The sequence below is a fragment of the Eptatretus burgeri genome, chromosome 5 (assembly GCF_056783735.1).
Source record: "Eptatretus burgeri isolate ZD-2024b chromosome 5, Ebu_testis_v1, whole genome shotgun sequence".
Lineage (NCBI taxonomy): Eukaryota > Metazoa > Chordata > Myxini > Myxiniformes > Myxinidae > Eptatretus > Eptatretus burgeri.
This window is the reverse complement of record NC_140965.1, coordinates 117,238,999-117,266,498: the sequence shown is the minus strand read 5'-3', so window position 1 is coordinate 117,266,498 and position 27,500 is coordinate 117,238,999. Positions and strand designations below refer to the sequence as shown.

Here is a 27,500-nt window from a genome sequence, read left to right as displayed (position 1 = left end):
TATATATATATATATATATATATATATATATATATATATATATATATATATATATATATATATATATATATATATATATATATATATATATATATATATATATATATATATATATATATATATATATATATATATATATATATATATATATATATATATATATATATATATATATATATATATATATATATATATATACACACACAGTAGACTAGGCGTAAGTCGTCACCATCGGGACCAAGAAAAAAGTGACGACTTACACGTATGCGAACATTCATGATGACTGTGGGGTGAAGGATGAAGTCGCGCGTGGCCTGGACACATATGTGTGAGAGCCGGCTATTGTACCAAAAGGAAAACACAATCCTCGGGGCATAGGTGGGGGTGAGTTGGTGAGTTGGAAAGTGATCAAGCAAAGATGGAATTCATGAATCAGTTTATCAAAAGTAAGGATAATGAACAACTCTGTAAGACAACTCGTATACCATCGGTGATGGTATGGTGACAAATTACATAACACACAGTCATCGTGGTGATGATTACCACTCAATGCCTATGTGTAAGTGAGTGCGGTAATGTACAAAACAAGCCAAGATAAAACCATGATCGGACTTCAACACTAAGCTCGATCGATCCTTGACTTCTTCACAAAGTAATCCATTATGTTTGAATGCTTCAAACTCTTGGGCATCTGGTGCATGAGAAAGGATTCAAACCGGTCATTGTATTCCATGATGTTGGCTGGGCAATCCTCCACCGAAAGACAGTATCGGCCGAATATTTGGCCGAAACCGAATATTTGGCTGAGCTGACATTTGCCGAAACCAGATGATGAGCGCGTCATCGACATCTTCAAAGGACATGCATTTCATACTTCCCACCGGCCTCAGGATCTTCTCCATTTGTCCAAATATCTTGCCCTTATTCTTCAAGATATCGTTCAATGTCTGCCGTTTGATGTCCAACTTCTCAGCTATGTCTGTTTTCTTCATCAGTGGATTTGCCTCACAAAACTGGATAATGTCGTATTTTTCTTGGTAGGTTTTAGTTGTAAGCTTACGCTTAGTCGCCATTGTCCTGCCTGCAGTGCGATCAACGTGTGTACGCAGTTATAAATAGCCTATCACTGGCGGTGTACACCAATGAGCGAGCATCACGATTCCATGAAATCGGGCTTCTCACGAGGCAGCAGTTCCATGTGACGAGTTAGGAGTGGTAATTTACTTGAGTTTCCATTACGTGGGAATGGACAACATCTGACGACTGAGACGAAGTGACGACTTAGAGATGACGACTTACTTAGAGATGACTTACAGAGATGAGATGAATAAAGGATGACCCTTTATTCAAAGGGATTTAACATGAGATAAATTCGGGACTTTTTGACGCTGCCGACTTAGGCGAAGTGACGAGTTACACGCTGCCGACTTACACCTAGTCTACTGTATGTATATATATATATATATATATATATATATATATATATATATATATATATATATATATATATATATATATATATATATATATATATATTGGTCCATGCACATATATGTACATGTATATACACCAGCAGTCATTGCTGTAAAAGATGCTTCCACCAAGTACTCACCTTTGGGGCTGAAAACTTTTAGAACCAGTGAATTTTGATATGTTCATATTTTTTACTGGTATGTAACCTCCTTCAACTGGAACAGTTTAGTTTGATCTCTTCAGTGAAAAATAAAAAAAGTTAATTTGCAAAAATTGTTTCAACATCATTCATAATTCATCTAAATATGGCATTATTGGTCTGGGGTGAATCGTTTTAGAGGCCATTGTATGTCACAATGAAGTTGCAATTTTCATGAGACTACAGTCAAAATTTAGATTAAACACTTTAGTATATCAACAATTACTTAATCATAGTTTTCGTATTATTACTCAAACAGCTATTATGTGTCAATTATTTCATACTTTATCGTTCCTATTTTGGATGGAAAATGAACATCAGCATTTGATTATGCACAGGATTATTGTGATTATCAACTCAGTAATGCAAACGAGCAAAGTCTATTTTTACTCTCACTTTGTTGATTATAGTTTCCTTTTTATCATGCATTTACTTATTACCTTCGTGCGGCGGTGTGCATGCATTAAGGAATTAGACGAAGCTTGGACGAGGACTCCCTTTGTATGACCGAGCATACGGGGATGCACAAACAGCCCCTTGAGAAAATGAGCCAAGGAGAGATATAGAGTTTGCACCAAATGATAAATGAGTGCTTCTGTGATTGAAGTTCCAAACGATCTAGTCAGACAGCATTCTTTTCCTACAGACAGCCATGCTGATTGCTCAGTACATACGGTCAATGCTTGCCTGTAGGTTCAAACAAGAGTGTGAAACCGTGATCTGCGGGGAGTCAAATTCAAGGGGATGGGGGTTTTGTTCAACTTCAGGCACCAAAAGCTAACAATCTGAAAACAAGTTAAAATCAGTGAAAGCACATTCTCTCAGTGATTAAAAACTTTTAAATGAGGCACTTTGACGTTTGTTTTGCAAAAACAACTGTTGCCATACTAAAATAATCCAGTCTTCGTGTTTGTGGATTAAAACATTTTTTTAACTAACTTTGATCCTTGTGCTGTATAAACGAAGCATGCATCCTCAGAGAATGTTGACACATCGAGTTGATCAAGAATGCAATGCCATTTGCACTTGCTCTTCACAAGTTTGTTCCTCATCTACGAGGCTCTATTTGTATTGTGCACGACTCACCGTGACCATGCAGAAACTCGTTTAAACCAAGTAAAATCGACCACACTAACCTGCTCGATTCAGCCTAGTTTGAGAGTGCCAGGATGTCCATGATGGAATATCATCACATTAATCTCTCACGTGTCACAGCTTGAACATCTCTGCTCGAATCAAAGGGCTATGAAGGCCATGTGAATTAACCATCAGAAAAATGAGCACAATATACACTCATTATTCATAATCACAGCGTTCCGATGTTAATGGGATCTTTTCTTCATTGGCGTTCATTAAGAGAGCAATGTTTCATATGTCGAGATGATGTGCACCGTTTTTCCATGATTTGCAAAATTCCCGAAATAAACCTGGTGGAGAGTAGCACTCGACAACTACAGACGCAGCCTATTTCCTTGCTCCTAGATATTGCACAACTCTGTAACCAGCTTGTGGAATTCAAATTTGTGGCAGTTTGTGTGCCCTGATTTCGTGAACAGGACAATTCTAGGGTTTGCTCCTACACCTCTCTAGTACACAATGCATCGTCGTTATCTTATTTACCTTTTCTATTGTCTCGTGGTCATGGTTACCTTTGCCCAAACAAAGATGCTAGAGAGGTTTGATTGCACCTTCAACAAATGAACACAACAATATCAGCTTAGCCTTGTACGAGTGTTTTCTAAGGGAGAATTTGGTTAAATCAACCAACACAACACCATTTTGTTTTGATACAAATGGCTTGTAGGGTTGAAGGAAAAAGGGGATCAGTGAACACCCATCCATTTCAAAAAAAAAAAACTCATTTAGAGTCATTCTCTTTGAAATATTAATCCGAGGAAACATGTGATTATGATTCAACAACGAAAAAAAACGATCGCATGATGTTGAGGATTTTTACAGTCAAATAAAAATGGCCCCATGCAGGGAGATCGACTCGAAGTCCTCTTTGTGGGGTTCTGATCTGATCGAAGTGCATGCAGCACAAGGTTATGAATCGCAACATTCTTTGCAGCATGGTCGCGCGGCTGATGCAATTTCCGCTATAAGTTCGGGTGAAAATTTAAAATTAGGTCTGACTATCCTTGTCGTACACGTTACACATGTCCTCATACAAGCTGCTCAATTGAGCCTTTGATGACCACGGAGAAGAAACCACGTTATCTTGTTCGAGTAAAAATTTGAAAAATATGTGACAATGATACCGAAAATATTTGGCAGACATACTTCGCAATCCTATATTTGTATGGCCACAAAATGATTTTTCATGAGCTCTCATTTCAATGAATATAATTTAACAAATTATTTGCTGAAATAACAATGGAATTATACACAAATAAATCATTGTTACTATTATTAGCAAGTTGCCCATGCCCACATGGGATTCTAAATGGGGTCGGGATGGAGCTGGCAAAAATGCAAACGGTGTCTTCTGTCATCGAGCTGGCAAGCTGGGAGTAACAATTCACATTTATTGCCACATCTGATGCAATTGAAATGCTCTAATCATGGCGACGTACTCAATTTATTCAATACATGCAGCTTTTTGATGCCGAAGATCCGTCACAAAAATTTGTGTTGTTGTCAAAGCCGGTGACAGATTGCAAATTAATACCAGGGGGATACTCACAATAAGTTCACATTCTGCAGTCATGCAAAGTTCTTCCTTGGCACATCTGAACTATTATCCATCCACATGACCTTTATCCGCAGCATGATTGAGCACTGCTCTCCCCTCTGGGCTCGCTCCCCTGCCTCGCACCTTGTTCAGTTAGATACCATGGAAACCAAGGCCTTCAAGACCATTGGAACCTCCCGTGAAGAAACTGAGTCTCTGGGCCTCGTGCTTTCACATCCCAGACAGGTTGGTGGGCTTTCTGTCTTCTCCCACCTCCTTTCTGGTCTTGCACCTTCTGCCCTTTCAAAACTCTATCCCTCCCCCCTCCAAGTATCTGCAGGGCACATGCAGTCCACATCAACCCCCATCTGGTGAAACTACCTAAATCCAGAATCACTGTTCACCTCCACTCATTTGTTCCTCTTTTTCCTGCCTGTGAAAGCAACTTCCACATTCTCTTCAATCTCATTCTTCCATCCAGAGCTTCAAAACAGCTGTTCACCACAATCTCAGGTTACCACCATCCAAAACCACCATATTTTCCACCGCAATTAACCCTCCACAAGCCCACCTCTTTCCATGTTTTCAGTCTGAGTTTGTGGCTGTATACATCTTGCTCATCCCGTGTCCTCCCCTTGTCCTCATTCTTCCCCACATCTCTTATTTCTCCAAGTTTCCCTCTATTTTGTCCCCCGACTCTCCTGTCCCCCCCCCATCTACCACAACCTGCATCTTTCTCCTGTTCTTTTTGTTCTGTAATGTCCTGATCTGTTCTGTAGTCAAGCTCCTCCTGGAGCCTCGACATTGTACACTAAAAAAGAAAATTCTAAATAACCTCCGACCTCTCAGCTCTCGCAAGGCCTTGCACTGTGATGTTTGTAAATCCCTAGCGCATTCTTCACAACAAACAAATAAAGGAAATAAATCAACGATATTTGATTGAAAGTGAAAAAGCAATCTAAACAAAGTATTATTTGCTGACAATGTCAAATAATCATGGAGATAGTTATGCTCGTGATTAGGGTGAACAGATTTCCCATCAGTATTTCGTTCTCAAACTCCTACACACGTGCCTTTAATCCTCATTGGCCAAACGGTTTCTGCGATGGAATGATTATGTAAGAAAAGATGGTGCAAGACCACACACACACACACAGGAGTGTGGTGTTTTGAGTGGGGGATCAAGTTTTCCGAACTTCAATCGTTATTCTTACTCAAAGGTGATCATCTCCGAAAGGTGTTGAGACATCAAACCAGGAAAGCTCGAATGGCTGTGATTTATTTGGTGATCATTCACTGCTGGAAACGAGAAGCATACTCATTATTTCTCTCAGACGTGACATCAAAATAGGATCTGAGATGATGATTAAAAAGAAAAAAACAAAGCACGCTATCCCATAAGATCATTAACAAAATTGCACAATGGCAGGTCATTCATTCCTCTTTTTTTCCCCGCCTTTGGAATAAACTCCCTCACTCCGTTCAATCCCATTCTTCCCTCCAGGCCTTCAAAACAGCTGTTCACCACCACCTCTTATCGTCCCCCATCCAAATCCTCAATCTTTTCTACCCCCGTTAATCCACCTCAAACCCACCTCCTTCAAATTCCCTGCTTTCCTTCCTGAAAGTCCCTGCGGTGTCCATCTTGTATTCTCCATGTTCCACATACCATCCCTCTCCCTTCCACAGATCTCCTAATATATCTGTTCCCCACTGGTTTGGCCTTCCCACTCTCGCCCCTCTTGTCTCATGCCCCCCCCCCCCCACCCTTGTGGTGCGTTGTGTGTTAGCTCTCATTACAAGCCTTGACAAGGTATACAAAAAAAGGTCGATGTGGTATCAGCAGCTTTAAGTGTCACAGCATTGTTTGTCGATTTTGTAAGAATCTGCTTCACACTACTTTTTAAGATCTCTATTCTGGATAAGATTATCAAGAGAAGATATTTTCCCCACTGTTATTGCTTTATAAGAGACATACAAAATTATCATTTGTAACATACTTTTATGCATCATGTTCTGTCCCATTCTGATTGCTAAACAAATAACATGAAAGATTGCTTAGCATATTAAACAACATTTCATGACTGTATGTCATATTATGTTGTTATGTGGAAGGAGATGGGGAATCCATAGCTACATTGTGTGTAGGACTATGTGTTTTGAGTAGGTTACATTGCCATGTACCAGGAACCTGTTTGGGTAATTGGTGTTACACATGATGCTCTGGAAGCAGTGTATGTAATTTATAGACACTATAGCGAGGCATTAGATTATATATGTAAAAACCTATTCTTAGTGGGTGAGGCCAGGAGAGGACTTCTGGCCACGAAAAGGGTACAACGGAAGGGCTTTGTGCTTTCATGGACTGATCACAATCTAATTGGCCAAGTGCGCACGCCTTGGTGGCTGGATGCGCTGTTGGGCCTGGAAGAGGGGACAGAAGACTTTTTCTTTTTGAGACTGCGCTCGGAGCAGAGCAGCCTCAAGGTTGGCACCTCCCACAAGCAGCTGGCAACCAATTATGGCACCTGCCGCGGGTGAAGGCAGTCCCAGAGTTCGCAAAGGCTGTGTCTGCAGATGCGTGAGGAGCTAGGAGCGGAACCTTTTCAAGAAGAAGATTGCTCTCAGTCTCTTTCTCTCTTTGCTTCTTTGGCTGTCTTTATTTTCTGCTCTGCTTCATTGTCATGACAGGGAGGACTGCTCTCTGGAGACGTAGAGGCTACCTTACAATCCCTGACCTCCACTGCATCACTCCCGCCATGCTTCTTGTTCCCAAGCTGCAACATTGCGCTGCACATTCCCAGCTTTGTGCCTGTTAAGTCATCGCCTGTTTTCCCCATCATTGTAGCGATTCAGTTTTCTGTGGCACCGAGAAAGGTTGGGTTTACTTATTTATTTCATTTTGTTGTATATAAGCTGTGCAATCCCTTCTCCCCACTGGTGTCTGTTGGTTTATCCGTTTTCTACGTGCTTTATCCATCTTCCATGTCCTGTTCACCTTTCTCCCCATATTCCTTAGTAAGTTAAGAAATTTTTTGCTATCCTTCCACCTCCCGTGAATGTTGCTGCCAAATTAGGCTTTCCATCAGGTGACTTTGGGGGATGGTAAGGTGAACCTGAGCGCAGGGTAATCCTTAATTTAATGCGGTTAGTTGTAAACCTTTTGGCCATTTGTGGGATCAAAATATCCCTGTGCCGAGGAAGATCACATCTGTGAGCCTTTTAACGCAACAATATTATAAACTGGAGTGGAGTCGATGGTGCGCCATTGCAAATCCCCATGCTTCCCACTTAAAGCAAGCAAAGGTGAAAGATGGCAAAAAGTTCCACCAGGAATGACCCAATATCAAGTTTTGAGTTAATTTTTTTGTCTGCTTTAACCAATGTAACCCTAATTCCCAACCACCTGGGGTATGGACCAGGAGTCAAATCCAAAAAATTGTTACATATTTCATGCATCCCATCATGTTGATTGCGTACACAAAGTTTCTTTAAAAAATGTTTTAAAATGTGCCCATAATTTCATTTTTTGGTATTTGACCTTTTGACCTCACCCCAAGGAGCAGGGCCAAAAATAATAATGTTCTTGCACCTTCTTTCCATGTGGTGAGCATAACTACCAAGTTTGGTGAATTTCTGCCCAACTGTTTAGGAGAAGATAGCGTGACGGATGGACAGACAGACAGACGGAGCCGATTCTGTGACATACAATGCCTACAATATTGTGAAGTCATTCTCTTAAGAATGTCACATGGTTTGACTCATTCACAAAGCAATAACTGGATGACTCCTCACTACTCTGTAATGATGCGCTCTTGTGTTGGGACAGAAACATTTATAGTACGATTATGAGTGAAACAAGCAGGGATGTACGGTATTAAGTTGTCCACAAATTATCCAACCTTGCCCTGCAGTATCGCAGACTCAATTTTACTGTCACTACTGATAGTGACAGTAACATTCATTGTATTTAGTTGTGTGGGTTGTATTTAGTTGTGTGGGTGAGTGAGAGAGACAGACAGAGAGACACACAAAGACAGAGACAGAGACAGAGACAGAGACAGAGACAGAGACAGAGACAGAGAGAGAGAGAGAGAGAGAGAGAGAGAGAGAGAGAGAGAGAGAGAGAGAGAGAGAGAGAGAGAGAGAGAGAGAGGATTGTGGAAACAGAAAAAACTGAAGTAACGTGATGGAATAACATTCCATGTGTAAAACTGAAATGTTCAATCACCCAGTTACAATATGTAGTACATTGTGATGAGTTCTCCGACCATACTCAGATGATTGTTTATCATGCAGGAAAGTGCCTCACCTGCAAAAGTGCTATGAAATATCCACAGAGATTGCATGGAAACATGTACATACTTGTATATACAAACATATATTCCATGATTTTCAATGGTGCTCTCTTAATATGGTAATTAAGGAATTGTATGAATCCATGCTATGTTAATGCTCAAAAGTTGAGATAAACTTGAATTTTAATTTTGCTTTTCATCTGCAAGCTGTTCATGCACAGTTGGCGACTTTGAATTATTTAAATAAAATAAATCGTCCAGCCTGCAGTTACCAACAAACAGTGTTGTTATTTCATCAGTTAATCTGCATCTAAAAGTGATAATGGTGATAAATAGTCAATTATGGTTCGTCATAATCAGGCAATTACGGATGTTACATAAATTGAAAAGTCAATCAGGTAACAGGGATCTGTAAAAATAACTGAAATATGATGAACAATGGGACATGATAGAATTATGTGACTCAGTTTTCTCGAATTTTTTTCGAAAAGAACAGAAGTTGTTGTCACCTTTCCCAGCAGTCCCATTACAGATGTTTTCCTGTGTTTGTCATCAAATGTTTTGTGAGCTATCACCATCACCATGGCCAGATTCCAAATTCCTGGCCAAACTACTGAGTCAAACGTCAGACCTAGCCAGCCAATTCCTGAAAAATTGAGCAAAATCTTCCCCCGGCCAACCAGAAGGACGTGGGAATAAATGTGGCTGTTAAAGAAAGAAGAAGATAGCCAAATGTTTTGTCTTTCTTCAGTCGGTTTGACTTTGTTAGACACCTTTTTCAAATGTACTAAGTAGTCCTCTTTTATACTGTACAGTGTTATCAACTGTTCACATTGTAGCTCATTAGGCTTTACAGCTTTGAATATGCATCACAAATGAAGAAACACAATTAATTAATTTACTCTTGTGAGTTGTGATTTCATACAACACATATAATCACTGCTTCCATCTCCGCAACCACTAAACAGGTATGGTGTACACGAAACGTACCAAACTCTCTATCATCTCTAAATGCAAGAGAATATGATTTTATAAATCTGATTTTTTTTTTTTAACAGTGATGGCCCTTACCTTGTGCAATTGATCCGTCTGAATTTATTTAATGAAAAATAATAAATCAATTCATCCCTTGCAAAATATTCAATGCAAATTTTGTTCGATGTCCACTCCTTTATAAAAAAAAAAGTGCACTATCAATGCTGGTGTAGTAAGAAACTACCCACTACCCAGTCGCATACAAATGAGCGAGCAATACGATGGCAACCTTCGAAGAAAGAGCTATGACAAGAACCAACAGTGACAGAATGTGAGGTACGTAGAGCCTTGAAAGAGCTGGTGAATGGAAAAGTACCAGATGCCGATGAAATTCCAATATAATTCTTTATTGTGGTTGTGGTGAAGGCAATCAGAAATTTAACAGGGATCTGTACACAGATCAAGAGCAGGATTTTGTGGCCTGAAGGTGGAAGCAGTCAGTTTACATGCCAATGCCAAAGAAAGAGGATGCAAGAGGATGGTCAAGTAACCCAAAGTTTGCCTTCATTTCACATCCTATCAAGATATTACGAGAGGATCATTCAACACAGAATAGAACACTTCATTAAGCAAGATGTGCACATTGAGCAAGCATGTTTCAGAAGAGGAAGGTGTATCCCTGCTTCATAGATTACAGCAAATCCTTCCATTTTGTTGATCATTAATTGATGTAGACGAGTAGAGTACTCGCCCTATGGGCGATCTTGTTCCAAGCATGCAACACGTTCTTCTGACGCATACCTTTATTTGGGTGGTGTATAGGTAAATGACAGCTCTGTATGTGCAAAGATGATAATAATAATAATAATAATAATAATAATAATAATAATAATAATAATAATAACTCGGGTTACATGGATGAAGCAAAAACATACCTACTGCTTATAATTCAAAACACCTCACTGTACAGGAAAATGTGGGGACAGGAACTGTATATGACGACTTGTAATACCCTCTCCCACCTCGAGGCAGTGCTACATGATACACATTTACATGGAGAATTTACATCATCCCGCCTCCACCCCCCCCCCCCCTCTAAGACCACCATAAAAGACAAAAACACCCCGACAAATTAATTGAGGTCATGCTGATCTGACATAGCAAGTCGATGTAATCGGCCCAGAAATGTAGGAAGGGTCGCATGACAAACAAATATACACACAAATACCAGTCGGTCCGTGAATTATAGGAAGGATTATGCTGAGAAAAACGAGAAGGTCGGGGGAGGTTGGCAGGGAAGGCGAGGGGGGTTGGGGTGAAGGGTTGTGATGAAATTTTCATCCATAGATTAAAAAAATTCAAATTGTATGAATGACTGACTCATAGTGGTCAGTGTTCAGGTTCAATTCCCACCTCCTTCATTGTTTCTTGTGGTGAAATGTATTTTTTTATGGTGCAATATGCATATGAAATCCCACAATAAACGTGGTCAATGAATTAATGCATTGAAGCTCAAACCATCTCAGGTAACTTCAAACACAATCATATGGTTAATATTTCTTTTTAATCATAATTAATCAATGCAAATAATTAAAATCAGAGTTTCTTCAATTCGAATTTCAAGAAAACGCTAATTCTGGTGAAGTTGAGTATTTTACAACTTTAAGTCGATTTTTCTTGGGCGTTCGTCATGGAACGTCTGGTTTCTTTATTTGTGAGTAACTTTTCGTGAACCCAGTCAAACATATAAGCCATGACAAACAGCCGTAAAATATGTGGCTCAGGGTCAATTTTGTGGTTGAAGCGAAGTCAATGACTTTGTAACAGTAAGAAACACCACCAAAACCACATCAATACAACAAATGTAGTATGATCAACAAGATCCTCTAACTAACCTATCTCCACTGGATCAGAACAAAGTTCGCGTAGAACACGACAAGAGGGGAAGGGAATCGGACACGTTACAAGATCCAATATCCCCATCGTGTACCGAGTCGGCCATGTTACCGCCTTTAAAAGGCCTGTGTTCGTGTGCGATTTGCACGACTTGCAAAATAATTCCTGATGAACAAAGGTTGCTGCATTTGAAGGAACCTTTTAAAGTGCAATTGTATCTTGTATCAGCATTGTGATAATGCAAAAGCAATAATCGGCCCGGTCGCTCGGATTACTGTTGGCTTCAGTTCACTCAAAACGAGCTCTTGGAAGAGATTTAGAAAACCTTCTGCCCATTACTTAATGAACAGTTCAGCAGGAAAATCTGCTTGCAAAAAGCACAAAGCAAACTAGTAAAGAACGAACAGGTCAACTGTGCTCGAGTGGACTATTTTTCTTCCCATAAGCCACTTTCCAAATGCTTCCAGCAAAACAAGATTTTTGCCAAAAGAGCATTTGGTTTCTGAGTGCATTCTTTCAGTTCGGTAATGCTTCACTTTCCAATGGCCAACTGTGCTGAAATATCACAAGCAGGCTCGTAAAAGACACAAAATGAAGGTATCGTAGCAACTGATTACGGCAGATTTTCCCATTTTATTCCGACATGATCGGCAGCACGCTCGTCCTGTGGATAAAACCCACAGATTCAAGATGATCAAGTTCTATATTCAAATCATGTGTCAAATGAATTCCTTCCAAGGACCTGTGATCTGTATTTATTTAATAAAAGAGTTTTTTTTTGTCCCAAAACTAATGCATTTTTGCAAATTGTTTGAAAACTTTGTGAGTCTTTTTCATTAATATAGCTGTAGTTATGAGGCAGAATATTCATGCAGTAAAAACGACACTTTACTGGAATGGCTGTGACGAAGGATTGGACAATCTTGTTTGAAAAAAAAATTAAATTTATTTCTCTTATTTTCCCACAAAAGGGGAAAATCGCACTGTCAAATAGATCTCACAATCGTTTTGCGCAATTAATTTCCAAATGCAATTAAAATAATAAATAATGACAAAAACAACAGCAATGAGTACAACAAAAACCCACTCTCAAATGATCGCATTGTCAAAATTGAACAAAGAGAACAATTCAACAACTGGAACGGCATTGAGTAGAGTGCATTCCGCCGCCAGGCAGAACACTTTATGTTTTGTCTGCAACTCATCGGACGGATCTGCATCCGGGCCTTAAACAAAATATAATCAGCTTGTTTTTGTAATAATCCATACACAACCTTGTGAAAAAGCATGCTATCCATCGTTTATGCCTTATCTCTCAATGGTGAAGAATCATAAAAACAATTCTAGTATCTGGATCCAGATCTTCACCAAAATTGAAACAATTCGTCGTTGTCGCTCACTCAATGTGTCTACTAACGTTCTTGCGAATCCGTTCATAACTTTTTGAGATATCGTGCCATATATCGTTTTTGGCCCCGTCTCTCAAAGGTGAAGAATCCTGTAAAAACTCGTATCCGGATCTGGATATTCACCAAAATCGAATGAATTTGTCCTTTTCACACAACTAACCTATCCACCAAGTTTCCTCTGAATCTGTTAAAACTTTTTGAGATATCATGCACACAGAAATATGTATATAAATAACTCGACTACTCCCATGCTTGATTAGGTGAGAGCTGATTGCTTATTCCCTCCATTCACAGGTGAGAGATGTGGGTGGTTTTTCGTTCTCATATATTGACTTTTTTGATGTTTACACGTGGTACATGCTTGGGGGCCTCGTTGGCATGCATTTCTGTCTGCACTGTCAGCGAGGAGTCGCCAACAAGCGATGAAACCGGTCCGGCAGGTGAAGGTGTGTGTGGCATTGAGATTCTCATGTGTGTACAATTTGTGAACGTCTTTACAGCTGTGGAGGAACTCTGTGAAGGGTTTGAAACAGCAAGGGGCTTATCTTGGGAAATCATTAATGGTTGCTTTATGTAGCTTCTTCGGCTGGAAGAGCATGGGAGGAGTCGATTTATTTATATAATCCGAGCCACCTGGTTTTAATTTATTAGATGAGAGCTGATTGGTTATTCCCTCCATTCACACGTGAGAGATGTGGGTTGGTCTTTGTTTATATATATATATATATATATATATATATATATATATATATATATATATATATATATATATATATATATATATATATATATATATATATATATATATATATATATTTCTCTGTCGCAGAGGAAGTGACCTCACATTCATGGAAGTGACGTCATGATTGCCTTTACCTCATTGGTTGGACAGCTCACCCGACTCCGCACACAATCAGTATCACGCGCCACCAATTTGTGAAGCAGTGTGGGCTGCAGGTCTGGAGTGTCGGTCCATGGCCCAGTTCAATTTGAATCATCCTTGGTAAATAACCACGATGTATTATGTATGTGTACATAAGCAGTATGCATATTTTTGGTTCATGTATATACACCAGGTTACTTTTATTATTTTCGGGACTGATCCTGGCAGCAATCTGTGGAATTATACACCTCCTACGTAAATGGATCAGTAAATATACCAATATAATGCACTGTGTATTTGTTCTGTTCCCCTTCATAAGGGCAATTTGAGTAGGATTTTAAGTCAACCGTTGAACACTACTGTGAATTCACTCCAGTCTATTTTTGAGGCTCCAAAGCTAGAAAAACTTTTTCCATAAAAGAGTAATTGTCTCTTCTCTTGGAATTGTAGACGGTGACTTGCAAACCAAGCCTCAAGGGCAGTATACAGAAGCATGTATTTTTTCGGTATCCATAAATACAAGGCGTAGGGAGGTGAAATTCACTGCACGTGATGTGTAATGCGCGCAAAGTAAAAGGAGTGTTCATTTACGTCCATAGGCAAAGAAGATGTCAACATACCTGATGCAAGGCCGAGGTTTCTGACTTTGGTATGCTCACGAGCCTGTGGGGTGGTGGCAGACACGAGGCTGCTCATTTTGACTTTTGTTGTTTGTTTTTTTGCCTTGGGCTTCTTGTGCCAATTGTCGTGTTTTTCTTGCACATTGTAATTTTTCCCCCATATCATGTATTTGTTGAGATAATTTTTGTAATTTTCATCCTGCGTTTTCATTTGTCTCTTCCCTTCACGTTTTTCCCCGGCCTTCCTCCTGTCTGGCAGGCCTCGCTCACCAGGCTGGAAGGAAGTCTTGCGTTTCCCCACAACCACTTCCTTCCCTCCCCTCCCCCTCTTTCCAAGTGTTGGCCCCACCATCCCCAGGACTCTGGCACAGCGAGCAGGTGCCATAACTGTGTCCCGTTCAAGTTCATGAAGCCGGGACTCGTTCTGCCAAATGAGGTATTTGGTCGGACAGCATTGTTGGGTGTGCCAGAGTTTAAGGCTGAGGAGGTGAAAGGGAAGGAGTTTGGATGAGGCTGCAGTCCCCGCGCACCCTCCAGTGAAGGACCTGGATGTGGTTACGTCGGGTGCCCGGCCAAATGAGGTGGGTGATAACACTGCAGAAAGGGGGGTTGCTCTGGTGGCGAGGTCAGAGGGAACAATCTCCTTTCAAGAGACCCTGCTGCCAGGGGTTGAAAGTGATGGCTCCTCCTCCATGGATGCTAGTATAGACACAGACAAATGGACAATGAATAAATGTTGCAGGAGGGGCCAGCAGTGTAAATGACTGCTTCCCCTGGGCAAGGCCCCACAGGGAATGTTTTCCCTGCAAACCCAAGCCAATAAGCCTGTGGGGCATAGAGCCCCCTGGTCATCAGACGGCCTAACCGGGGTGGGGGGGGGCGACAGGACAGGGACAGGACATGGCGGATCATGAGGAGAGTTCCCCCATTTATTCCTCCCTGTTCCTCCCCATTCCCACTCTTGTTCCCACCCATCACTTTTATCCCCCAACCAACCCACACACATGGGAGTGGCAGAGGTTATGTGTATTTGTTGGGTGGGAAAATGATGATTTTCTTCATTGATTTTTGGTTTTCTTGCTTTTGATTTCTGATTTGATTCCTGCTTGACCTTCTTGTTTTTCATTATTTTTTTTTCTTCATTTTTATTTCTGATTATTGTTTTGATTCTTGGTTTGATTCTCTCTTTCAGATATTTGCTTTTATTTCTTACCTTTTGATTCTTGTATTTTGATTTGTTATCGAGTTTATTGTCGAGATTTTTTGGACTTTTTTGTTGGTGTTGCAATAAAAAATAACCGTAGCCTGGCGTGGCAAGCAAGCCAGGCAACGGTCATGAAACCATCACAACAAAACATCCCAGAAGATAAAGAAAAATTGGGTCATGTTTTACATATCGTGTTTTAAAATAACGAGTTTTCTTGCTACGAAACATCATATCTTGCAGTATTCTTGAATACTTCGAATAAAATAACTCAAATCCGTCATTTTTGACGGGTTTTTATACGAGTTGGTTAATTAATGAAGGTTTTTTTTTAAGGTAATTTTGGTTTCAGCCCGACTTTTCAAGGCTGAATAGTATGGAAATCTAGAAGGGTGTTCCTTCATCTATCTATAATTCCAGCAATCTCTGTGTGTCTGTGACCGCTGTTTCTCGACAACCACTGGTCCGATCTAATTGAAACTTGCCAGGTATATTGCTGGCGACCTGAGTACATGCCTTTTCAAGGTTTGATATTAATCGGACAAGTGGTTCCCAAGTTATGGCCATTTATTTACCAAACCAATCACAGGACACATTGCTGCGTAGGCGTGGCCGATGGTGAAAGGGCGCCATTTCGTTACCAATGACAGGACATGTTGCTTCGTAGGCGTGGCCGTTGGGGAAGAGATCCTCAGCCGCGTTCCCCATTACGGGTTACAACGTACGGACTTCCGGATAGCGATGACTTACCATATTCTAATAATTTCTCGATTTCTTATGCGCATTTATAGATAAACACAATGCCACAATCCAGTCGTCGTTTACGAGAGCGAAGGAACGGCCTGTGTGGTTGTTTGAAAGTTTTTTTTTTTTTTGCACGTACGGCCACACACGTACGGCCACGCACGCATGGGCACGTGCGAGCGAAGGAACGGCCTTTGTGGTTGTTGTTTCTGGCACGCGGTTTGAATTTTATTTATTTATTACATGTACGGCCGCGCACGTACGGCTACGCACATATGGGCATGCGAGAGCGAAGGAACAGCCTGTGTGGTTGTTGTTTCTGGCACACGGTTTGAAAGGTTTTTTCTTTTTTCACGTACGGCCATACACGTACAGCCACGCACGTATGGGCACACACCAGTGCTTGTAATTCAAATAAAGGGATGAGTAATTTGCTCGATTTTTTTTTTTTTTTGTTGTTGTTATTGCAGTTGTGGTTATTGTCGTTTTGAAGATCACATCTGTTTTCGTAATGTATGTGACGAAAGCTTGGTGTTGACTTCATGGTTGAGGTTACTGGCTTAAGTTCTTAGGGTCTTGAGTTTGAGCCCCAGTCGTTATGTTAAATGGCATTAGGTGGGTTGATTCAGCCCGTCATCCTTCTGATATCGGCAAAATGAGTAACGACTTCATGTAAACGGGGGGCACTGCATCAGCGGCACAGCCATGCTCCCTGCCATGATGCAAACAGCAGCCACAGGTTGCATCTATATTAATAAATGTCAGTCTGTGTCCGTCAGTCCATCGTCTTCCAGAACTCCAAAACCATGAAACCTCGTGGTCCCAAACTTTGTATGCATACCATGGGAGTTCCATAGTAGAGCAACAGTGAAAATTGGGTGTTTGGGTTAATTAAAAGATAATTTTTTTGAAGATAATTAACGCCCTTATTTAATTATCCTTTATCAAGGCGGCATTATCATTGGTCATCACACTGTCCCTCGGTTTGGGTCTAAATTCGCCATTGTTTTTGGCCTGCTCAACCATGCCTTCAGTTGCAACAGGCCGCAACAATTTTTTAATGATAAAGTTTTTATTTTTTTTCACTTTCCTCACTCATATTATCGAATGCCTGATAATCATAGCTACAAAATCGCTGGGTACATTGCAATGCTTATAAACACGTGGTGAGGCCAGCGTTTGTGGCTTTATTTAATTCCCGCACATGCAATAACCTTCAGAATCTCTTAATCTCAGGCAAATTTCAAAATGTAAATTTTTTTATTGACTTCAGCGGTAGTTCTGAATGCTCAAATAAAAGTGTTCATTTGTCCAATTCGGACATCTCCAGGTGCATGGTGTTTAACCAATCGGCAATCGCTTGCCAAGCCAGCTGTTCCTTATCAACCGTTTTGTTGGAGTGCTTGCTCAAGTGTTTAAGCCACTTCGCAAGCACTCTACAATATTCACACTGTCACTGAATATATCGATCGACTTAAACAAAGTTCAGGGCCCATTCACCTGCATTTGGCCATGCGGTGCCTCAGGTGGTGGTTCACTCACTGAAAATGTGCAATTTTATTTTATACCACGTTTGCCCTTTTTAGGTCATCTCTTCGAGCATGACCTAATAATATGGGTGTAGATGTCTTTCGATCCGTCCGTCCTTTGCGAAAATGACGATTTTCAAATTCTATGTCCTCCGCCATTTCTCAAGCGATCTTGAATTTGATTGTGGCATATGAATCTATGGGACAATCTCTAAATTTTGATCGGGCCGGATTTTCGATATTCGCTTTCGTTTCCATGTCACGTGACTTCAAAGTTGGCAAAAAATGCGAAAATGACGATTTTCAAAATCTATCTCCTCCTACATTTCTCAAGCGATCTTGAATTTGATTGTGGCATATGAGTGTATGGGACAATATCTAAATTTGGTCAGGCCGGATTTTCGATATTCGCTTTCGTTTTCGCGTCACGTGACTTCAAAGTTTGCAAAAACTGCCCTACCTTCAGAAGGCTATATATTTTCTCGCAGAGATGACTGTCACTCCCGCACAGGGGTAATTTTTATTATACAATCTTCTTTCATTAAATGACCCATCACTTCGGTATAGATAGATACATTTGAAAACTTAAACATTTCGTTTTTAAGTTTCTTCACCGTTTCATTGGAGTGCTTGCTTGAGTGGTTTGCCATTCAGACGAGTGCTCTTAAAGTATTGATGGCGATTAATTATGGCAGCTCAGTTCTCCGTGGGGACATTCCACAGTTAGGAAGGCAAAATAAATTAGATGATTACAAAAAGTAAAAAATGTTTTCAGTTGTTACAAAGGAATGAATCGTTGCATCATGGCAGGATAGCCGAGAGGTTCGCGCACTCGCTCCAAGCCATCTAGCCTGGGTTTGAATCCCGACCCAGCGATCAACTGTCACCCCGTTGTTTCACAGGCATTGCGATTCATCAATGTGTGCGCCTTCTCTCGGATGGACGATAAACTGACCTCATATGGATGTCTGCCGGCAATAGTTGGTGAATGTTAAAGATCCCACGGTGTCGTTTGCGAAGAGTAGGCGAGCTATCGCCGGCACCATGACCAAATTACAAATTCCTGCGCAAACCAGCAGAGGGCACTGCATCAGTGGCACAGTCACACCCACAGCCCATGAAGGTGTCCAGCAGCCTTGTGTTGCATACGAACGAAGACCTTGGCTCTGAATAATCTTAACCACAACAAAGTTAGAATTCTCATAATTGTGAAAATGCCATTAATTAAGCCTTCTGGTGATGAGGCATTGAGGACATCAAGTCCAAACAACAAGCTGTCTCGAATGTTTGAGAGCAAATTATTATTATCATTGCAGTCATTAATAATTGTCCCTTCGTATTAATTTACCTCGATAACAAAAGTCAGTGCAATTTTCTAAAATTCCATCACGAGAGCATGACGTAACAAAATTATTGTTTAAAACTCAAGGAAAAGGAGGGGGTGGGGTGAGGCACAGAGGTCATGAGGAAAATAAAATGGCATAAGTTTAATATGACAAGCCAACCCCCGCGATGTGTTGCTGTGCACACGAGTCATATACCATCAATGCATATGATCTGAAGGGATAACATTGAGGTATATGGTATCATAATACTCCACCAGGCCACATGTAACTGCTGATATGTGATGAGAAGTGGCAGCATGGGTGGAGTGGGTAGTGCAGGTGGCAGAGGTTGGCATGGGCAGAGCAGGATAGCATGAGTGGAGCGAGTTGGAACGGGCGGTATGGGTTGCCGTGTGTGGAGCAGGCTGCGCAGGTTGGCGTGTGTGGAGCGGGCAGCGCAGGTTGGCGTGTGTGGAGCGGGCGGCGCAGGTTGGCGTGTGTGGAGCGGGTGGCACAGGTTGGCGTGTGTGGAGCGGGCAGCACAGGTTGGCATGTGTGGAGTGGGCGGCGCAGGTTGGCGTGTGTGGAGCGGGTGGCTCAGGTTGGCGTGTGTGGAGCGGGCGGCGCAGTTTAGCGTGTGTGGAGCGGGCGGCGCAGTTTAGCGTGTGTGGAGCGGGCGGCGCAGGTTGGCGTGTGTGGAGCGGGCGGCGCAGGTTGGCGTGTGTGGAGCGGGCGGAGCAGGTTGGCGTGTGTGGAGCGGGCGGAGCAGGTTGGCATGTGTGGAGCGGGCGGAGTGGGCGGCGCAGGTTGGCGCGTGTGGAGCGGGCGGCATGGGTGGAGCTGGTGGCACAGGTTGGCATGTGTAGCGCGGGTGGAGCTGGTGGCGCAGGTTGGCGTGTGTGGAGCGGGCGGCGCAGGTCGTTGTGTGTGGCGCGGGTGGAGCTAGCGGCACAGGTTGGCGTGTGTGGCGCGGGCAGAGCGGGCAGCGTGCACGTTACCTTCCAAGCAACTTGGCACATCTGCGTAGTGATATATTAAATAATTATCTTTCCCTACAAACTCTTGTAATGAAAGTTATTACAATACTTTGAGAATTTACTTTTTTATAAGTCATTAACCAAAGTAAAAGAAGTTTGTGGTGTCATTGTTGAAATTTGTTGATTTACGATTTTTTTATTTTCAGTTATGTTCTATACAACGCCTCTATGCGCCTCTCACTCAATCGGTGTTTGCAGCTAAATCTTTTGTCCAAAACCCATCACTTTCTCTACCCACCTTACCCAGTCGCACCCAACTGTCCCTGGACTCTGTGTCTTTTTCTCCTGACAAGGTGGAGAGCTTGCAGTCAAACCTCGACTCAGATTCTGCAACCGGTCCAGACGGCATCAGCCCACGTGTCCTCAAAGCCTGCTCTTTTGCTCTTGCTCACCCTCTGTCTGTTCCATTCACCCTCTCATTTGCTCAAGGTCATCTGCCATCTGCTTGGAAATCAGCAAACATCACTGCCCTGCACAAAAAGGTGCAAAAACAGATCCCTGAAACTACAGACCAATCAGCCTTCTCCCAATCATCAGCAAGGTTATGGAATCCATCATCGCTTCAGACGTCAAATCCTTCTTCTTCTCCAATGGCTTGATTACTGATCATCAATATGGTTTCAGACCAGGTCACTCTACCCTGGATATGCTGCTTCTGCTCTCCCAACAATGGATGGAAGCCCTCAATGCCAGACAGGAAATCCGAGCCATATCCCTGGATATATCACGTCCTTTTGACACAGTCTGGCACCCTGCCCTGTTCACCAAACTCTCTTCTTATGGTATCCACGGCCATCTCCACTCATGGCTCGCAGACTTCCTCTCCTGTCACAGTCAACGTGTGGCCCTAAATGGAGTTCTTTCATCCCCCCTTCCTGTCCAGGCTGGAGTTCCTCAAGGTAGCGTTCTGAGCCCTGTTCTTTTTTCTGGTTTTCATCAATGATCTCTCCGACTCTCTGGAAAATCCTCTATATCTCTTTGCTGATGACTCCAACCTCTGCCGTACGATCGGTCATCCCTCAGACCGGCAAGCAGCAGCTTCTTCGCTCACTGCAGATCTGGATAATATCACAAACTGGTCCAACACGTGGAACATGTCTTTCAATCCGGACAAATCTCACACTCTCACAATGTCTCTTCGAAAGGACCATTTAGAACTCCCCCCCCCATCCACTTTCTCAACAATCCTCTGGAAGAAGTCTTTTCTTTCTAGCTTCTGGGTCTCACTATCTGCCATGACCTTTCCTGGGAAAGCCACATTTCAAACCTCGCCTCCAAAGCCAGTCGCCGACTGGGAATCCTCTGTCGTGCAATGTCCTTGCTCGGCCCACCTGAGCTCCTGACCACTTACAAAGCTTTTGTCCACAGCCTGATGGAGTGCTGCTCTCCCCTCTGGGCTGGTGCTCCTGCCTCCCACCTTTCTCGGCTTCACGCTGTAGAAACCAAGGCATTTCGGATCATTGGCATCTCCCGCAATGAGGCTGAGTCTTTGGGCCTCTCACTCAATCACTGTCGGTTGGTCGGTGGTCTTTCTGTCTTCTACCATCTCCTCTCCAGCCTCGCCCCCCTGCTCTCTCTGCGATTTGTCCCCACCACATTTCCACAGGTCGCTCAAGGTCCGCCAACAACCCCCTTCTGGTAAAACTACCAAAATCACGAATCACTGCTCACCTTCACTCTTTCATTCCTCTTTTTCCCCACCTTTGGAATAAACTCCCTCACTCTATTCATTCCCATTCTTCCCTCCAGGCCTTCAAAACAGCTGTTCACCACCACCTCTTATCATCCCCCATCCACGTCCTCGATCTTTTCTACCCCCGATAATCCACACAAACCCACCTCCTTCAAATTCCCTGCTTTCCTTCTTGAAAGTCCCTGTAATGTCAATCTTCTATTCCCCATATTCCCCGTCCCATCCCTCTCCCTTCCACATATCTCCAAATGTCTCTGTTCCCCACTATTTTGTCCTTCCCACTCCCTCCCCTCCTGTCTCATGCCCCCCTTGATGTGCGTTGTGTGTTAGCTCTCATACGAGCCTCGACAAGGTATACTAAAAAAAACGAAAAAATAACTATGGTTATACTGACAACAACATGAATAATCAAAATAATTTTCATTGTCAAAACGAAGAATTTTGGTTTTGTGGATGTACGTCTGTATGTGTGTGCACTTGTACATCTGCACGTGTGTGTGTGTGTGTGTGTGTGTGTGTGTGTGTGTGTGTGTGTGTGTGTGTGTGTGTGTGTGTGTGTGTGTGTGTGTGTGTGTGTGTGTGTGTGTGCGCGTGTGCGCGCGCGCGCGCGCGCGCGCGCTTTCCTTTTTTGTCCACCTGTATGTGTGTATGTTTGTATATGTGTATGTGTGCACTTGTACATGTGTGTGTACGTCTGTATGTGCGTACACTTGTTCATCTGTACATGTGTGTGTGTGCGCGCCTGCATGTGTGTGTGTGTGCCTGTATGTGTGTACCTGTGCACATATACATGTGTGCACTTGTACATCCGTGCGTGTTTGTGTATGTCTGTACATCTCGACAGTACATGTGCATGTGTGTGTGTGTCTGTATCTGTACATGTATACATGTCTGTACGTCTGTGTGTAAACGTGTGTGTACACGATGGAGAATTAGTATAACTGTTAACATTGTTTACATTTTAATTTAGTGCATTTGTAATAACGGTTCCTGTTCAGTAAATGATTGTATTTGTTTTGAGGAACACGTTGTTGAAAATAAAACAACAAAATGAACAACTTTCACTCTTTAGTTTAAAAGGATATAAAGAAACCCCTCTGCAGCTGGCACGTTTACTGTGATGCCATGCACATGATGATCGAGGATGCATGTGATGTTCAAGTTGTGAAGTGGATCGTATTCAATATGTAATCAGAGTTGTGCAACATCTAAAATAGCCACCGGTGGGACGACGGATGGACTCATTATTTGCTTAAAGTAGGCGCAGGGTAGGCCCAGGATAGGCCGCAGGTGTCGCAATTCGCCAGGATATCACACCTAACGGTTCGTAAACAAATGGTTAAAGGATGGACACACAAAGAGCTTTACCGACAAAGCTCACAGGCTCTGCTTTGCTTCTACCCCTGTCTCATCATCTTATCAAACGGCAGCAGATTACAATGGTGCTCGTTCGTTAGCACAACCTCCATGACCTTGTGTTCCGCTGGCCGCCATCTTTTATCGCTCCAATTCATCACTCTTTTTCACAGTTTAAGGGGTTACTCAAAAGCTTGCCTGGACGTCTGCATCACATAAACATGTGGGACATTAGCGCTCACACTTGGCGCATAATATTATTTTTTGCAGCCGTCTTGCACTGAACATGCGTTCCAAACAGGCCCAACAAAATGATTTACATTTGAACCTCAGCCATGCACCTGCACATTCCAAGGCTGACAGTGTCGACTTCACCGCACATCACCGCTGCCACAACCGCAAATTCCTTCCTTTCGGAACATCTCGCTCGGTCACACATCGAAGTTCGAGCAAAGAGCACGTCGGGGTGTCATCCGGAAAGCTTTTAACCAACGTGCAACATCGACCTCTTGGAATCCCATTGTCAGTCATTTTTGAGGGTAATACGATGCTCTCTCTGCACGTATTAAAAAGGGGAACATCTGGAATCGTGCAGAACACGGTTCAACAACGTACCTCGTTGGATGCACAATCACAATCTTGTTTATCAACCTGCACAATGGTACAAATCACAATCTTGTTTGAAATGCTGGCCAATCAAATTAATTAAAGTCCATTTGCAAACAACATTGTAGTTAAAACTGCATTGGCTTTTGATTGAACAAATTTCGTTTTCAAAACCAAATTTGCATAATTGTGTATCCACAAATGTACAACACGAAATTGATTATCAGCTTCATGAGACATTTGAAATGAGAAATTTTGACAATAAGCTGAGTGATGGGAAAAGGTCCATGGCTTGAAATGTAAAATGTTAAGAACAAATATCAATGAAACATATTACACACGGTTTTCTTACATACACTATCATTTAATCCGGCAACCTGTTATTCTTGTCTTTCAACATCATTCGAACAAACACACTGAACATGCAATTGTACAGTAATTGTCCAATGAATTTGAAAAAGCGCGTGCGTGTGTGTGTGTGTGTGTGTGTGTGTGTGTGTGTGTGTGTGTGTGTGTGTGTGTGTGTGTGTGTGTGTGTGTGTGTGTGTGTGTGTGTGTGTGTGTGTGTGTGTGTGTGTGTGTGTGTGTGTGTGTGTGTATATATATATATATATATATATATATATATATATATATATATATATATATATATATATATATATATATATATATATATATATATATATATATATATATACAGAAATGCGATACCCGTGCACTCGCACGGGATAGCAGTACAACATAGCTGGTAGCAGACGACAGACCGTACGCGGGGAATGACAAAAATACGCATTGTGCAAAATGCAAGTGCTACTACGGAACGCCAAGACTTCCCAAACATTGTCGGCATGTCCGCTAAGTGCCACAGCAATTTCATAGGAATCGTGTGACGGCGAGCCGAGTTTTTAGTGTGCAAGCTTGTTATTATAAGAGATATATATATATATATATATATATATATATATATATATATATATATATATATATATATATATATATATATATATATATATATATATATATATATATATATATATATATACTGTATGTAAATATATGTATATATCTCTTATAATACCAAGCTTGCGTGGTGTGTTGGCGCAGTGGTTAGGGCAGCGGCTTGGGATCCAAAAGGTCCTGAGTTCAAGCCCCGTTGAGCCACTGAATTAATACACCAAGGGGTTGACTCAGCCTGTCATCCTTCCGAGGTCGGCGAAATGAGTACCAGTGTACTGGGCCGGTGTATACCCCGGTTAAAATAGGTATGCCATATCCCTGTGTCGTAAGAGGCGACCAGGGTTGCGTCAGGAAGGGCATCTGGCGTAAAACCTGTGCCAAATCACGATGCGGATCATACGGATGATCCGCTGTGGCGACCCCTAACGGGAGCAGCCGAAAGAAGAAGATATATATATATATATATATATATATATATATATATATATATATATATATATATATATATATATATATATATATATATATATATATATATATATATATATATATTGCCACATTTTTGCCTGGGATATATATGTATGTATATATATATATATATATATATATATATTGTTACGGCTGTGGAAATTCGCATTACACCATGAAGGGCCCGTAGGTGAGATATCTCTAAGTACATGTGTAGTTAGCCCCAAATCCGTTGTGTCGAGGGATTTATGTGGTTCATTCGGGCTGCGACGCTTTGAGAGAGCCGTTTTTCTGTTCTATCTTTATTTTGAACCAACCACATCTCAACCGCCATCACACAACAACCATCACGCCAGATATCGTCACCAACTGCAACCACGCTCCAACCCTCAGACAAAAACAACGCCAACAGCCACGACCTTTACCTTCACAACTCAATCCCGCAAACATCGCATCACCGTCATTCCCAAACGGCACCATAACCATCAAACCACCAACGATAAACCCTCCACCACCCTCACCTCTCTCCTACGGCCATTCCCGCACCACCTGTGAACACTGAGCGTCGGGCTGTCTTGGGCTCGTTCAGCGAAACGCACTGAGCTGCGAGTGCAAACAGCGCCTTTCCGAGGGAGAATTCGGATCAAGAACGCTACACGCCTACTTCTGATCCGTCCAATTAGCAAGCGCGGAGCGGCTTGGCCCCGCCTCCAGGCGCGTCTGTGTAAAATCGATATATGCAAATTCTAGGATCAGGGGAGGTCACGCCCACTTTTCCTCTGTCCAATTGGCGAGCGTGGCTCCGCCCCCGAGGTCATCCTGATCCGGATATTTGCATATTGTTTTCTCCTGCCGGCCTATAAAACGGCGAGCGCAAGGCGAATCGTGGGAGAGTGTGGCAGTATCAGTGAGTGTCGGCAGGGCAGAGTGAGTCGAGTCATCGGTGTGGCATCGAGTTGGGTTCTGCAGTCGGCTGAGGAGAGTTGCGGGAAGAGGCAAAGGAGCTCGGGTCCGAGGTGAGAAGGACGGCGGTCGGCGACAAGGTCCCGGGGTGAGATCGCTCGTCGCAGGACCCAAGCCAGCCAGCCATTCTCCTCCCCCAGGGCATCAACAATTCCCCTTTCCCCCACGCTGAGATAATGCAAAAAGGGGGCCCCTTTCCCACCCCACTCCAAATGTCGGGCCAACGAAACACGCCAAGGAGCACGGAGTCGGGGCACAGCCACGCGGCCACATCTGCGGCTCGTCCGCCAACGCGTCACGAGGACGCGGGTAGGACCCCCCCGGTCTCGCGGGCCTGGCCGCTCCTTCAGGTCACGCGCACATATTGGCCTACAGGCCCGTCTGCCCCCTTGTCTATGAGGGTGGCTTCTTTCCTTTGCTTTTGAGTAAATGTGTGTTGGCGCCGTCTGCAAAGTAGAACTGTATAAGTGTTGCCGTGTGTACACGTATTCGGTAGTAACTCTGCGTCATTGTTTCTTTTGTTTTAACTGCTATATGTGCATTTTGATTGTTTGGCTGTATATGTGTGCTTTCCGTGTGTTGCGTAATAAATGTGCATTGTGTGAACTGTTTTCCCGTTTTGCTTCGTCTTTTCTTTATTGACCCCCCATCCTGCTTCACGTAAAGGGTTCGTAGTGGGCTTAATATGCCCGGTAATTAATCTGAACCGTCCAGGTCGGCGATAACACCGCTCGGTTATCCCGATAGCACGGAACGGGCCGCCCAAGCGGCCCGTGGTCGACCTGCGGCGAGGTGCGATCGCCCGGGTCGACCATTCGCGCAGGTACTTAGGTAGATCGAATTTAGCGAGCGACCCTATCCTGCGCGGGTGGGCAATTGGCACGATCGTGGTGAGGTTAAACCCCCACCCGTGACAAGCTCCTGGGATATATATATATATATATATATATATATATATATATATATATATATATATATATATATATATATATATATATATATATATATATATATCCCAGGCAAAAATGCAGCAGTAAGAACTATAGAACATATATGAGAGTTGTATTGTCATATACTATAGTTGGTAATGGGTCCTACTACAGTAGTCTGCAGAGAATTACCTCAGGAAAAGAATGCCTTATTTTGGTGGGATATTTCTACATATATTGTTGTGAACCTGGAAGCTTACTG

General features: G+C 42.5%; 2 protein-coding genes across 15 annotated transcripts in view; one reads left to right on the top strand and one right to left on the bottom strand.

The window, feature by feature from the left end:
- LOC147027228 (uncharacterized) overlaps positions 1–15,137 on the top strand; it is a 56,576-nt gene extending 41,439 nt beyond the window's left edge. For 4 of the 6 annotated variants that reach the window (XR_015058742.1, XR_015058743.1, XM_085883475.1 and 1 more), the window contains exons 4-5: positions 14,407–14,456; positions 14,687–15,137. Coding sequence is in view for 2 of the 6 variants with exons in the window: in XM_085883475.1 (XP_085739601.1) it covers positions 14,407–14,456; positions 14,687–14,938 (302 nt within the window). In the remaining 4 variants the exon portion in view is untranslated. Of the gene's footprint in view, positions 1–13,762; positions 13,950–14,406; positions 14,457–14,686 lie in introns of those variants that run through there. The other 2 variants (XR_015058744.1, XR_015058741.1) reach the window with 2 other exon arrangements.
- LOC147027227 (pro-neuregulin-1, membrane-bound isoform-like) overlaps positions 1–27,500 on the bottom strand; it is a 1,384,261-nt gene that overhangs the window by 973,764 nt on the left and 382,997 nt on the right. The gene's annotated exons all lie outside the window — the stretch shown is intronic.